General features: G+C 50.9%; 4 protein-coding genes across 6 annotated transcripts; 2 read left to right on the top strand and 2 right to left on the bottom strand.

Annotated features, from left to right (window-relative positions):
* Window positions 1-168: 168 nt before the first annotated feature.
* On the bottom strand, window positions 169-2,957 carry Nasp (Nuclear autoantigenic sperm protein). The gene is given in 10 exon segments (XM_029111656.1): window positions 169-369; window positions 482-739; window positions 878-1,127; window positions 1,310-1,322; window positions 1,325-1,360; window positions 1,466-1,547; window positions 1,690-1,838; window positions 1,978-2,147; window positions 2,256-2,408; window positions 2,762-2,957. Coding segments are annotated over 10 exon segments (1,302 nt in total). The 5' UTR covers window positions 2,848-2,957; the 3' UTR covers window positions 169-264.
* A 280-nt stretch (window positions 2,958-3,237) lies between these two features.
* On the top strand, window positions 3,238-5,446 carry LOC100899277 (U3 small nucleolar RNA-associated protein 15 homolog). The gene is made up of 5 exons (XM_003744052.2): window positions 3,238-3,684; window positions 3,821-4,048; window positions 4,155-4,446; window positions 4,563-5,086; window positions 5,194-5,446. The coding sequence occupies exons 1-5, from the start codon at window positions 3,445-3,447 to the stop codon at window positions 5,413-5,415; spliced, it is 1,506 nt and encodes a 501-aa protein (XP_003744100.1). The 5' UTR covers window positions 3,238-3,444; the 3' UTR covers window positions 5,416-5,446.
* Window positions 5,447-6,711: 1,265 nt separating this feature from the next.
* Rab14 (RAS oncogene family member Rab14) lies at window positions 6,712-10,521 on the top strand. 2 transcript variants are annotated; one of them, XM_003744023.2, is made up of 4 exons: window positions 6,712-6,865; window positions 8,897-9,072; window positions 9,196-9,379; window positions 9,476-10,521. In XM_003744023.2, the coding sequence occupies exons 2-4, from the start codon at window positions 8,925-8,927 to the stop codon at window positions 9,786-9,788; spliced, it is 645 nt and encodes a 214-aa protein (XP_003744071.1). In that variant the 5' UTR covers window positions 6,712-6,865; window positions 8,897-8,924; the 3' UTR covers window positions 9,789-10,521. The 2 variants fall into 2 exon arrangements, with proteins under 2 accessions (XP_003744071.1, XP_018495326.1); XM_018639810.1 differs by lacking the exon at window positions 6,712-6,865 and adding an exon at window positions 8,704-8,798.
* Window positions 10,522-10,605: 84 nt separating this feature from the next.
* Window positions 10,606-12,393, bottom strand: LOC100907233 (BAG family molecular chaperone regulator 2). Of its 2 annotated transcripts, none has more exons than XM_003744024.2 (3): window positions 12,078-12,393; window positions 11,071-11,322; window positions 10,606-10,971 (listed from the first exon to the last, which is right to left on the bottom strand). In XM_003744024.2, the coding sequence occupies exons 1-3, from the start codon at window positions 12,219-12,221 to the stop codon at window positions 10,825-10,827; spliced, it is 543 nt and encodes a 180-aa protein (XP_003744072.1). In that variant the 5' UTR covers window positions 12,222-12,393; the 3' UTR covers window positions 10,606-10,824. The 2 variants fall into 2 exon arrangements, with proteins under 2 accessions (XP_003744072.1, XP_018495327.1); XM_018639811.1 differs by lacking the exon at window positions 12,078-12,393 and adding an exon at window positions 11,754-11,868.
* Window positions 12,394-12,611: the final 218 nt, after the last annotated feature.

Raw genomic sequence — 12,611 nt, 5'->3', positions numbered from 1 at the left:
GCGCCGATCGCTCCTGATAACCGCACAGACTATAACCGTCGTAGAATCGAGGATAGTAGGATGTATCATGACTTGGTCTGATTTTCTTTTGGGTTTATTCTTGAAACGGGGGTATGTATTTACAATTTGAAATAGACAAGAGGTTTTTCCGAAAGAAAGATACATGAGTGTGGCTCCACCATGGAGAGGAATCGATTTCTGTGGTCCTCCTGACGAGCGATTATCTCGAATGCTCCCACTAAATAAGAATAGAGCGTCGAGACTTTATGCTTCCTTCGCTTTTTTCTCAGACTGAGCGGATGACTCCCCTTCTTCAAGCGGTCTCTTCCGCTTGATCATATTCGAGCCGAGTACGTTGACTTTCATATCCTGCGAAGAGACGGCTCTCATTCAATACACTTACACGTAGGCTGTATATTATTATCATTATCAATGATGAGCAGCATTTCGGTCGGTCGAATTAAGCGAACTCGTCCCATACCTTCTTCACGGGGCTGGTTTCGGGCGTTCGATCCAGCATCTGACTGATCACTTGTTCCTTAAGGCCTTCGGCTCGCTCCGTTTGCATTTCTTTCGAATCCTCCAGTTTCGAAACGATCTCGGGGAGGAAACCCTCGATGTCCTCAACCTCTCGTTGCGCACACCACACGGGATCGTCGACTAAGCTCCCCTCGAATTCGGTCCGCGTTTTCCCCTCTTCGATTTTCTTCTTCAAGTTCTCCAATCTCCGATTCAGGATCTAAGAACAGCCGAAGTACATGTTGGAAATTAATTAAGATGAGAGCAAATTAGCAAACAAAGATGCGTCGACCCGATATCGTAATGGGTCTAGCCCGCTCTGGCCCGGGAAGGACACCGCAGACGCCTGCTCACTCACCTGAAGGGAATCCGCGAAATATGCTGCACTCTTCTCGTAATCGGCGATGAAGGAATGTGAAAGGCCGAGATGGTAGTTGGTTTCGGCCGTCGCGCGAGAATCTTCCGGAAGCATTTCTTGCTGAATTCTCAGACAAGCTTCGAAATCATCGATGGCCTGCTGGTAGTTATCGGACTCGAGTCCGACCTCACCGAGTGTTTGAAGACAATCTGCGGCTTTCAGATAGAGCTCCGGGCTGTCCCCTGCGTCCCTGTTCGAGGTAAAACCGTCACGTTAGTGAGCGAGCGAGGCAGTCGAATGGACGGTTCCCTGCTCCTGCGAGCTGTCGCTCCATCGAGAGAGCTGAGAGTTCGCTGAACAATTGGGTAGAGTCAGGAGGCCTTGAAGATCCATCAATTGATACTTTGGAAGCGCATATGTATATTCACTGACCGCTTGAAAATATTTTGGCGAGATCGAGAACTTCGAAAGCGATCTGCAGATCACTGGACGGATCTTCAGCAGGGATGCTCGGTACCGTTTGGTCTTCCTCCTCAGCAGGTGGGATTGGATCGTCTAGTTTGGGATCCTGCAGCGCAGGCTCAGGTTTTTCGAGATCTTCTTCATCTTTCGGGGACGAATCACCATCAGCCTTCTCCTCGGACTTCTCCCCTGCCTCAGCTGCGTTGTCCTGTGCGGGATGAGACGGGCGTTCAGAACTATAGAGAAATCGGGAATCTACTCCTCCGAGATGCAATTGTCCCGCGCATCTGCTGGCACCCGAGAGTATTTAGTGCATAAATGGAGTTCGAGATGTGTGATCAATAGCCGACCTTCTTGGAATCTTCAGCACTAGGCTCCCCGTCATCATCGTCATCCTCTTCCTCCTCTTCTTCGCTCGAAGCCTCGTCATCCTCCTTGTCCTCGCCTATGGCGTTCAACTCTCCAGTTTGCTTCCTATGCAAGTCTAGAAGCGCTTTTCCTGCGTATGCGAACCGAAAATTATCCGAAAGAAGAGCCGAGGCAGATTTGCGAGGTCCCATCAGCCGGGTATCGAGCCAGCGGCACGGCGAAAGTTCCTTGAGCTTCGTCATGTTTTCGAAATATTTTTAATAACTCACCATATTGAAGGAGGGCTTCCCCGCACTCCGAAGCGTTGTCCCCGTACTTCGCCGACAGCAACTGGCAGGCTTTCTCGAAAGATTCGACAGCGGAGCAATAGTCTTGTACTAGCATGTGTCGTTTGCCCTGGATCAGAAGCATCGTCGCCTCCACAGCGGGGTCCGCGTCTCTGCAAAGCTTATTATCGTACTTGGCTCGCGGGAACCGATGTCGAGGATAGCGCAATGAGCCATAGGATCGATAGGGTTTGAAAGCGAGAATCCTAGTGTTTACTTACTCCTCCACGGGCTGTACGACTTCTCCGGCGGCTTTGTCGGCTCCATCGGTCCCCTGGCCGAGTTTGTCGGTTCCGTTGTCGCTGTTTCCGGTGAGTTTGTCGCTACCTCCGATATTTCCCGCCTCTTTCAGGATGGGTTTGCCTTCTCCTTCACTGGAATCGCGGAAAGGTTAGTCCAGTGTCTCTCACGGAGTCGCGGCCATTAGGTATCATCGGGCGATTTTCGCGATTCAGTTGCGGACATTGTCGCGTTCGCTTCCCGCCTTCGGGATGCCCCCGTGCTTTGCTTGGGTATCGATGGCAGTCATTCGCCGCGATACTCTCTTCGGAAATTCGCTGTTTGTCGAAAGGGAAGCTTTGCACTCAGCGGCACCGGGCAGCGAACTCGAGCTCTTCGGGAGGGCGGGCGTTCCCGGCTTGAGTCCAGCAAATGATTTCAACAAGCCTCGGAATTCCACCTCAATTTAGAGGAGTAGCTGAATGATCGACGGTGGAAATAAACTTACCCGCCGGCAGGTTCTTTTTGATCCACACATTGCTGGATTTTTTCTTCCTTGACTTCCTGCACAGCAGTGTTCTCGGCGGCAGTCATTCTGGCTTTGAGCACCCTATGCGTAGCTTCAGAATCGATTTTGTACGCGGAGAAGCGATTCAAGAACAGAAGCGATGCCGCTCTCGGGTATGTTTGGCGCTCGATTCGCTCGGTATGGGGTATTCACCCTCCTAGAGGCAGAGAAACAGAAGAGATCAGTCGTCCGCCCCAGATAAGGCTGCGACACGATGGGTGTGTCGATTCCCTTAATAGACGGAAGTCGAGTCCCCGCTCAGATCTCGGAATCAACGTCTTTTCCGAGCCTACGATCGATTCCCGGGGAACTAGACGACTCGAGGAGAAACGAGGCCTCGGACAGACTACGTGATGCGGGCTGTTTCGCGTTTTTCTGCGGAGAGCGATATGTAAACATGCTTCCCCCCTAAATCACGGAAGCACGCCGTTCGCTATTCGCGTGTTCCTGCGCACCGCCACTGTCTCACGGAAAAATTTCCCGCGGATAAACTCAGTGAATTCGACCGGAACATTTCGTCAATGTTTCCCAGCTGCTGAGGACAGTGGCGATCGCATCCAGGAAGAAGCGAGGAGGAAATTCCCACGAGTCTGCCTCGGAGCGAGGAGACCCGATCGGGCAGAATGACCGCGTTTAAACCAGTGCAGGCCGAGGCCCTCCCGAAAAAAGCCACTTTCCTTAATCAGGAAGAACTCGATTGGAAGAAGTACGCTCTCCCTGTGACAGTGAAAGATTCAGCTCTCATACAGCACGTTGACATAGCCAGCGAAGAGCCCTTCCAGTTCGCGATCTCATCTTCAAATCGTGTGCAAATCTACAGTCCTGCGAGCCGTGATGTCACCTGTCGTCTCAACAGATTCGGGGTTCGTATTCAGTCTTCTGTGAACGATTCTGTACTGAGCCCTTCAGCCTCCAGCAGGGAGTTTATCCGATGTCCATATATGCTGACATGAGCGCTTGTGATTGCTCGAATGATAATCGCTGCAATGCGATTTTCAGTTGAATGCCTTCGGGGCCATCTTCCGCGGGGACAACAAACTTCTCGCAGCCGGTAGCGATGACGGAAGCATCCGACTATTCGACATCAAGACCAAAGCACCTCTGAGACATTTCGTCGGCCACACTCAAGCGACACGACGCATCGCATTTACCGACGGTGGGAAGCAGATCGTGAGCTTCTCGGATGACAGGACAGTCGGCTTATGGGACATTCCCCAACAAACTAGGGTGAGTGAACCGAGTCTGCGTCTTGCCGGAAAGCAATGTTGGGAATCGTTCCTGTCTCGGTCAAGTCTCCGGTCTGCATCCGTTGATAACGTTGCTGGAACCTCAGGTCCTCTCCGTAAGCCACCACAAGGACTACGTCCGATGTGGCCGCCCGGTGCCGGGCACAGCGAATGTGATCCTGACCGGCAGCTATGACCATACGGCGGCTCTCGTCGATTTGAGAAATGGTCAGCCCGGTCTTACGGTCGATCATGGTGCGCCGATCGAAGCCGTCGAAATGCTTCCCTCGGGCAGTATATTCTTCACGGCCGGGGCGAACCTCGTCAAAGTTTGGGACGCAGCTTCTGGAAGAAAACTCATGCAACTTTGTCAGCATCACAAAACGGTCACCTGTCTGAGTGAGTGAGCACATGATACGCCCCGGGAGACTTCTGCGCGTCGGGGGGCAGATGCCAGATTTATTCATGAATCCCTTCCGGTCTTCTCACGAGTCTAATTGATTCGCTTCTTCTAGGCGTGTCGGCTTGCGGCGGTAAATTGCTCAGTGGATCATTGGATCGTCATGTGAAAATTTATGATGTGATCAATTATCGTGTAGCTCACTCAGTCAGCTATCCCTCCCCGATTCTGTGCATGGCGATGTCGCCGGATTCTTCTGTGTTCGTCGTTGGATCGGAAACAGGATTGGTGACGATCCATCGCAAGAAGGAAGCAAGAGTTGTCGAAGAGAAGTCAGAAAACAATCTCAGACAGGCGGTCTTCATTCCCGACGCGGACGATATCGTCTTGGACACGGCGCCCAACACGAAGTCGTCGAAACTTCAGAACCTACTCAGACGATTCGAGTTCACAACAGCTCTTCAGACGTCTTTCAGCCACGCATCGCGGATGAGAAAGCCTGAAATATTCCTCGCAACATGCGATGAAGTGGCACGAAGACGAATGCTGGAGATAACTATGGCGAAGCTCGGTGAAAAATATCAAAATGCCGTTTTAGACTTCATCTGTAAATACATTACATTACCCAGATATGAAGGGGTGAGTAGAGGAGCGTCGGATCCTTACTTCGCTGAGGGCTCAGATCGTATCCTTCAGCTTAGGACAAGTCATCAGCTTCCATTAATTCCGTTTTCTCCTCCCTCCAGGCGCTATTAGACTTGACCGAGGTGATGTCGAGAGTTCTCCAGAAACGTCGAGAATGGGATGATGTCCTATGGTTGAAACTTGAGGAGCTACAACAGCAAGTGAACAAGCTGTACTCCGCACATAACGATTGCAAGAAACTCGTCGCCATGATCGAGACTATTAACATGAGAAGGCAGGAGTCTAAAAGTGATGAACCCTTGTTTTTGGATCCCATTATTTGAGGACAAGGCCCGAATAAACTCTAAGTCCCATCAATTATCGTTTTTCTCGTTTTCGGTCGATCGGCTTCTCTCCTGCAGAACAGCGTATGATAAGCTCATAATCAGGTTCTCGTCGGCGACTGAATATCGGAAACTCGAGTTCAGATAGATTCAGACGTTGTTGATAAGGAAATTCCCCTGAATCGTTAAAACAAAGAGCATTCTTGCGTCAGGCTCCAAGCGCCGCCAAATTTTCCCATAGAACGGTCCTGACCTGTCTTCTTGTAAATCATATCAAGTTCGCTACTATTCTTCATCCAGCATCGGTAGATGATCCGGATGATGATCGCGGCAACTAGCCGCGAATCCTCAACGACCGAGCGATGTTTGTTTCTCAGAAAGTCATGAGCGAATCGCAAACTGTTGTCTATGCCTACACTTGGAGATCGTGCCCGAGCCACCATCAGAAGGGTTCTGCCGGTAGGAGCAACTTCATTGAGAGTGATTCAGAGACGCCGTCCCCATCGGAGCTAACCGAGAATGTCCTGATACGTACGTAGATCGCGGATCATGACGACTGGGCATTGCACCTGTATCCCGATCCAGACGGTAGGACATTGCGGCAGTAAGGCCAAGTTTATTTGCCGGTGCTCCTTGGCCTCGAGCTGTGCCTCCAGGAGAACGGGGCACAGAGACTCAACTGCGAGCCCCTCGCGCGGTGCCGCTACAAAAGCAGTTCCGCTGCTCCTCCTGCATTCGATTGAATGATGTACTCATGATATGATGATTCACACAAGCCGGTGGTATTTCTTCCGCCAAGCATGACGGTATCTCGGCATGCGCTGCTCTTTTCGGGTATCGCAAGTACGATATCTAGATCTCTGGACTCCGAGGTATGAAGATTTGAGTTTCTAGGAATTGTTGCAGGCGTTCAAAACGTATCTTGACGCTCTCGCGTCATGCTCCGATTCTCCTGAAAACAGTCGTGCCAGCCTGGCTCCATCTCTCACAATCAGTCACGAGTGTATCTCAAACAATTGAGAGCTACCTAATCCTGACTGAGGGACCCTCGTACAGACCGCCCGATTCGCCTTCTGATGAAATCACGGATCATTGTCATCATCGTCTTTATAGTTTGCAGCTCTGAGTCCTGAGTGAGGGCTCTCGTTCGACTCGGAAGAATCCTCTCAAGGGTGACATACACCATAAGGTATAATCAGCACACGTGTACCTCTCGGAGAAAACGCGGTTCCCCGCTTCAACCGATTGGAGAATCTTTCCTGTGCTAGCGCTGGTGGTTCTCCCTCCATCATCGCCGTCGTCGTCGTCGTGTTTATGCGTCACATTGTTGTGTGATCTGTCTTGTTGCTGCTGCTACTACTGCCGTCAAGTTAAAACTAGCGGATCGTCGTCTGTCGTGATTAGTGCGTGCCCCGTACCCCAAGAAATCTCTCCGAGGATCGCGTATCAGGTAGGGAATAGACACCTCAGTAGTTCGCGGTCAGCGGCGACCGCCTTAAGCCTCGCAAGACTTCGGCAACCGCCAGCTGATGGCGATTGACGACATATGCACCCCCAACTGAGACGCTGTTCGACGCTTCGGCTTCCGGGACTCCCTTGATTTGACTGAAGCCATCTCGCAGTGTCCACCGTCGAGACGGACTCCGCTCCCAGCCGGGCTGGATCCGAACGGGATATTCAGACCACTGTTCATCGCATATCATTAGCTCGACTCCCTGGGGGTAATGATGGTCTCTTTCCTGGGTTGACGAATTTCCGACGGTACTCGTTTCTTGTGTTCTGCATCGATTGACGTAAAGCGGTGTCGCTCCGACCTGATCAAGAGAATAAGTCGGCAAGGAATCAACGCCCCATCCCAATCGGGTGATCCAGGGGAAATCTTGCTTGAAACTATCAGATGGCCGATAATCTCAGCTGACTGATTCTCAGCTCGATGACGGCAGCGTTTTTTTTATCCTTTTGAGACAAGATGGACTTGGAGCTTCCGATCACCATCGTCACCTGACCGTGCCCTGCCAAGCCGAATTCGGGTTCCTCCGCCCGTTAGAGCGAGATGCGATCGCATCGTCTTTCCCTGGCCATGCTGTCATTCCACAATGGATATGATGTGGAACAAGTTTCTGTTGAACTTCGGGAATGGGTTTCGGAGAGTCTCGCGGGAAATGGAGAGCGATTGTCAAACATCGGCAGATATCTGAAGTCCCCCGATGGCCGCACAGACATCGCTGCGGAAACGGTGTTCGGAAATGTTTCCGCGACATTTATTCTGCTTCGTCGCTTTCGGAGAGTGAACGAGCCAACGCACAAACGGAGGGAGATGGCCACCTTCTGTCGCCTGACAGTTCGTCGTAAACACTTGTTTTTTTCGGCCGAGCTCACGAGCGAGTCCACAACGACCCGCAACTGCGCTCACAGTTATTACACATTTCAAAATATTCTTAGCCTGGCCCGAGCGGATGAATGCCGGCCCAGTTTCAGAATCTTCCTTGTTCTGTGTTTTTGACGCCATGTAGATCTACGTGAGTACGGTCTTCCAATCGAGGCGGAGATAACTGGATTCGAATGAGCGATCCTCCTCGAGGAAGACCTCGGACGGTTTCCACAAACCCTTTGGCTTGCCTCGCGTCGACGGACGAAGCCGATTCTTCACAGCGGAGAGATATCGAATTATCAAAATGAAACAACGGGGACACGTGAGCCGCGATCGGCGCCCTTTTGGTCGACGTCGACCGTGAATGCGTGTTCTATCTGGATCCAGTTGCTTGCTGCTTAATCAGATCGGCAGAGTGTCCATGATTCCGATGAGTCATCTTTTGGTCACGGGGCCCAAGTCATCGTGAACTCAATATCGCCTACGTTTGCTTACGTTCGAGCTATGGTCTACAAACTGCGGTATTCCTTCCGAAGTCCCGAGTCATGGAACGTTCGTCTGCTTCTGCAAAATGTAAAGAGCGGTACTCCGGAGAAAAGAATCGAGCGTCGACTCTGACGATTCCCGGAGTTCTAGAAAAGGAGAGTTAATATGTGCCATCACGCCACGATTCAAATTGGAAGACAAAAGCATGCGCGTCGAGTGCTTCACCGTCATCGAGGCGGAAACATACATACAAGGACAAGGACTCTCACGGAAACGAGGTTATCGCCGCGCGGCTGAATTTCTTTTTCCATATACCGAGCGGGGGAAGGCTCTTGCTGATGAGCTGTTCTCTCTCCGCAGCGCCCTGTGTTAGGGCGAGCTCTTGGAGGTCCGATTCCAATGACTGAACTTTCGGGGACCGAACGAAATCTCGGTCGTCGTGGAATGGGTAGTCCTGGAACTGCTCGGTTTTGCATCGTTGCAATCGCGTCAACCTTCAAATGCGAACAATAAGCCGAACGGATCGGTCAGAGCGAAGTACCTTTTCGGCTCGAGGATTGAAGTCGGGGAGAGCGGATTGCTTGAATAAAAGTCACAAGAAGTTTTTTGACTTATCGATTACAGGAGTCGCGACGCCGTACGCTGCACCACAATGACGGAATCAGGCCCATATAACTACTCCTATATCTTCAAGTACATAATCATCGGGGACATGGGCGTTGGAAAAAGTTGCTTACTCCATCAGTTCACGGAGAAGAAATTCATGAGCGACTGCCCCCATACGATCGGCGTAGAGTTCGGTGAGCGACGGTGGGATCAATTCGATTTGAGGCCTCCCCCTCTCACTCACTCAGTTTGAACGACGAGAACCCTCACGGTGAATTGATTTCTGTCGTGATCAACTAAACTCGTACTCATTACAGGAACGCGGATAATCGAGGTTGCGGGCCAGAAAATCAAACTGCAAATCTGGGATACGGCAGGTCAAGAGCGTTTCCGAGCTGTCACCCGGAGCTACTACCGTGGCGCGGCTGGCGCTCTGATGGTGTACGATGTGACACGTCGATCCACGTACAATCATTTAAGCAGTTGGCTCACGGATGCAAGGTTCTCATCTAGCCCATATTCGACCGGAGTTCGTATTCTCCTCGCCATTATGACGCAGCTTCGAATGAGAACTTATGAGACTCGTTTTTTTCCCAGGAATCTAACGAACCCCAACACCGTGATATTCCTCATCGGTAACAAAAGTGATCTGGAAGCCCAACGGGAAGTACCGTACGAGGAAGCGAAACAATTCGCCGACGAAAATGGCCTCATGTTCTTGGAATGTTCGGCGAAGACGGGCGACCGCGTCGAAGACGCCTTCTTGGAGACGGCCCGGAAGATCTATCAGAACATCCAGGACGGAAATCTCGACCTCAATGCGGCAGAATCTGGAGTACAGCACAAACCCCAGACGCAGAACACGCTGCTAGGAAACATCCAGGACAAGAAAGAGTCATGCAATTGTTGAGCGCCTCGCCCTCTCGTACAGGACTACATTGTTCACCCGACCCTCTTAGAGTGGCTCCGGCCTTTTTTTTCACGGAATCCACCCAGCGTCTCGCCACGCGGCCTGAGCCCGCGAGCTGTAGGCTCCCGCAACGGCTCATGCTTTTCCTTCTTTACGGTGGATTCCCTCCGTCGAGGACAGTGACCGACTTCGGGTCAGGTTCTCTTTGTAAAACGTGTAATTATTGAGTTAACACTGATGCTGAGGAATAGATTGAGGTGGGGCACAGACGCAAGAGAGGAGGATTAGCAGGGGACAATTGTTGGCGTAGCAATGTTTCTATAGAGCTCATTGAGATGGGATTAATTGAGATGGCCGACTCTGATTTCTCGCCGTTTCGTTTCTATGGCTTCTTTCCTAGATTAAGATCAATCACGCCGGAGTTTGTTGGAAGTTGCCAACGAGATGATCACCAGATGATCATCGTAATCATCATCATCATAAAAATATATAAGCGGACCCTGTTCACTGTTGCGCTCTTTTGAACTAATATATTTGACGACAAATGCATATACAGTACGATTCACACGAGCGATTTTCGGATTAGTGAAAATATAATCGGATCTGCTTCGTTTCATCCATCCCTCTTCCATCTGTCCGGAATTCCTTCGAACAATGACAACAAGTTTCCGTCGGTTCCCGGCTGTCTCTCTCTCTCTACATCAGAATAAAGGCAGAAGCCCGCTTTGATTTTCATGTTATCGAGCTGCGTTCTCTTATCCATCGTTCCGTGAGTTCCGGCTTCCTCGGACTCTAACTGGGAAACTTCCGCGAAACATCGTAGTGCCCCTTCGGTCCGTAACTCGGAAGATATATCTAAGCAGAGAGAGATGCACGAGGAATGAGAAGTACCTATGTTCGAAACTCCGCCGACTCGCCGGTGCTACTAAAGCTCAACCACACGACCGGGACTTTCTCTCGCTAGCCATCTGCTAGCAGCCCCTTACAATTCATGAAGTTAACAGATAACCGCCGGTATGTCACTTCATGGATCAGATCATATATTATTATGGGAATGGGCATCCCCATTAGGCAGATTTTCTTCTTGTTGCTTTTGCTCGTCTTGCTCCATCTCTAGCTGGCGTAACATGGCTTGAAGCTTCTTCTTTATTTTCTTCTGATCGTCAGCTGTGCACTCGACGACCTGATTCGGAAGAAGACAGCGTTAGACATCGTCATGGATCGACCGCGTGAAGCACACGCATGTCTCCTTGTCGTATACATGTGTAATATTTGGTCTTACCTTGCTCTGGAACTTCTCGTCGATAGGACCGGTGGGATCGCTCAAACAGGAATTGAGGTACCGCTCACATTCATGTTTACATTCCTCTTTCTGGAATCGGGTAAGAAGTTTGTCTAGAATCTCGGTCACCGCGACGAGTGCAGAGGTTTGCTGTTCGGTGCGCGGCGTCAGGACCGTGACGTCCACAGTAGTGACCCGACTGAGCAGTCTTGTTCGAATCAGCATCAGTTCCTCCTGTTCCGCTTCTGGGAGCTAGAAAAAAAGAAACCGGAGTACGGATCAGTGATGTTGTCAATGCATCGCGCTCGATCGCGCATTGAGAATTTTCGCGCCTCATCTCGGGGACGCCGATGTCGCCGGATAGATCTTTCCACAGTGTGAGGAGACTTCTATTTTCACTCGAGACGCGTACAAGACAGAGACTGTCCTAATGGATCGGGTCTCGGTAGACGACTTCAGGGAGAGCGATTCGCCACGAAAATTATCGCTTCCGAGACGGGATGGTTCCGCTCCCGAAGTAGTGGGTCAGTTGCGGTGTGAGACCTCGATGGAAAAATCAGATGATTCCACTCCCACGCTTCTGCTCCTCCGTATCGGAGTCAAACCGTTTCGGGACAGACTGATTTGGGGACGAACTCTCTGTTCGGCACCATAGAGAAAATCACACCTCGGTTTGTACACACTTCAAAACACATCTCAGAATCGGAAGGATTGGCATAATCAGAAAAATGCCTTTCCCGCCATCGAGGGGGCCGCGGAAATCTGTTCATTTCAGGACCGAACAGCAAGAACGAAATCTCGCGAAGCCGCCCCAAGTGTCCAAATGTCGTCTAGGCGACAGCAGATATTAGGTGCTGCAGATGCTATCGCCTGTGACTATCATTATGCACTTTCGAGAACAAAACGAATAGATTCGATTGATCAAATTCCTAACATGCGGAGAGAGACGGACCTTGAGATCAAGCGCAGCCGAGGGATCACCCAGCAACTGTATTTAATAGACTCACCGATTGCAATTCTGAGGAGTCACCGAAGCGTCGAAGAATCTCGACGAGAGAATCTTTCTCGATCTCTAAAGATTGAACAGCCTGCCGGAAGATTTCTACCCGCTTTTCGATTGCGTCAAGACAGGATAGAAGTCTGCTCGACATCTTGCCTCTCCTCGGTACGTAACGCAGGAAGAGCACACAAGTTCCAGCGTCCGAAGTCACTGGGAGGCCGCTCCTTTTCCGAGGATTCTAGTGGAGATTCACTGCACGGTTTTGGTTCTCGACTCTCAAATGCAAACTAAATTGCCATTGTTGGCATGCAGAAAACTGAAATCGGTGAGGGAAAATGTGTTGGCGGGCAACAGGGGCCGTTCTAAAGATGTCCGCTGATCGTATTCAAGCTGCGACCACGAGCTCGGACATTGGAAATGAGCGAGGCGGGTGAAAACAGCACGCCCTCGATTCCCAAGTTCTTTCAGAGGAGAGACTCCGGATCCGAACCCGAAATGTTGTGGATGAGCCCAGAAGCCTCGAACAACATTGGCACCCCGA

Source organism: Galendromus occidentalis, unplaced genomic scaffold (assembly GCF_000255335.2).
Source record: "Galendromus occidentalis unplaced genomic scaffold, Mocc_1.1 scf7180000077458, whole genome shotgun sequence".
NCBI lineage: Eukaryota > Metazoa > Arthropoda > Arachnida > Mesostigmata > Phytoseiidae > Galendromus > Galendromus occidentalis.
This window is presented reverse-complemented; position numbering and strand designations above follow the sequence as displayed.

Coding starts and splice junctions, on each gene's coding strand:
- LOC100899277 (XM_003744052.2), top strand. CDS start 3,445: ATGACCGCGTTTAAACCAGTGCAGGCCGAGGCCCTCCCGAAAAAAGCC. Junction 3,685..3,820: donor GTCGTCTCAACAGATTCGGG/GTTCGTATTCAG, acceptor TGCGATTTTCAG/TTGAATGCCTTCGGGGCCAT. Junction 4,049..4,154: donor ACATTCCCCAACAAACTAGG/GTGAGTGAACCG, acceptor CTGGAACCTCAG/GTCCTCTCCGTAAGCCACCA.
- Rab14 (XM_018639810.1), top strand. CDS start 8,773: ATGCGAACAATAAGCCGAACGGATCG. Junction 9,073..9,195: donor TACGATCGGCGTAGAGTTCG/GTGAGCGACGGT, acceptor TACTCATTACAG/GAACGCGGATAATCGAGGTT. Junction 9,380..9,475: donor AGTTGGCTCACGGATGCAAG/GTTCTCATCTAG, acceptor TTTTTTTCCCAG/GAATCTAACGAACCCCAACA.
- LOC100907233 (XM_003744024.2), bottom strand. CDS start 12,221: ATGTCGAGCAGACTTCTATCCTGTCTTGACGCAATCGAAAAGCGGGTA. Junction 11,323..12,077: donor ACTCCTCAGAATTGCAATCG/GTGAGTCTATTA, acceptor CTTTTTTTCTAG/CTCCCAGAAGCGGAACAGGA. Junction 10,972..11,070: donor ACGAGAAGTTCCAGAGCAAG/GTAAGACCAAAT, acceptor CTTCCGAATCAG/GTCGTCGAGTGCACAGCTGA.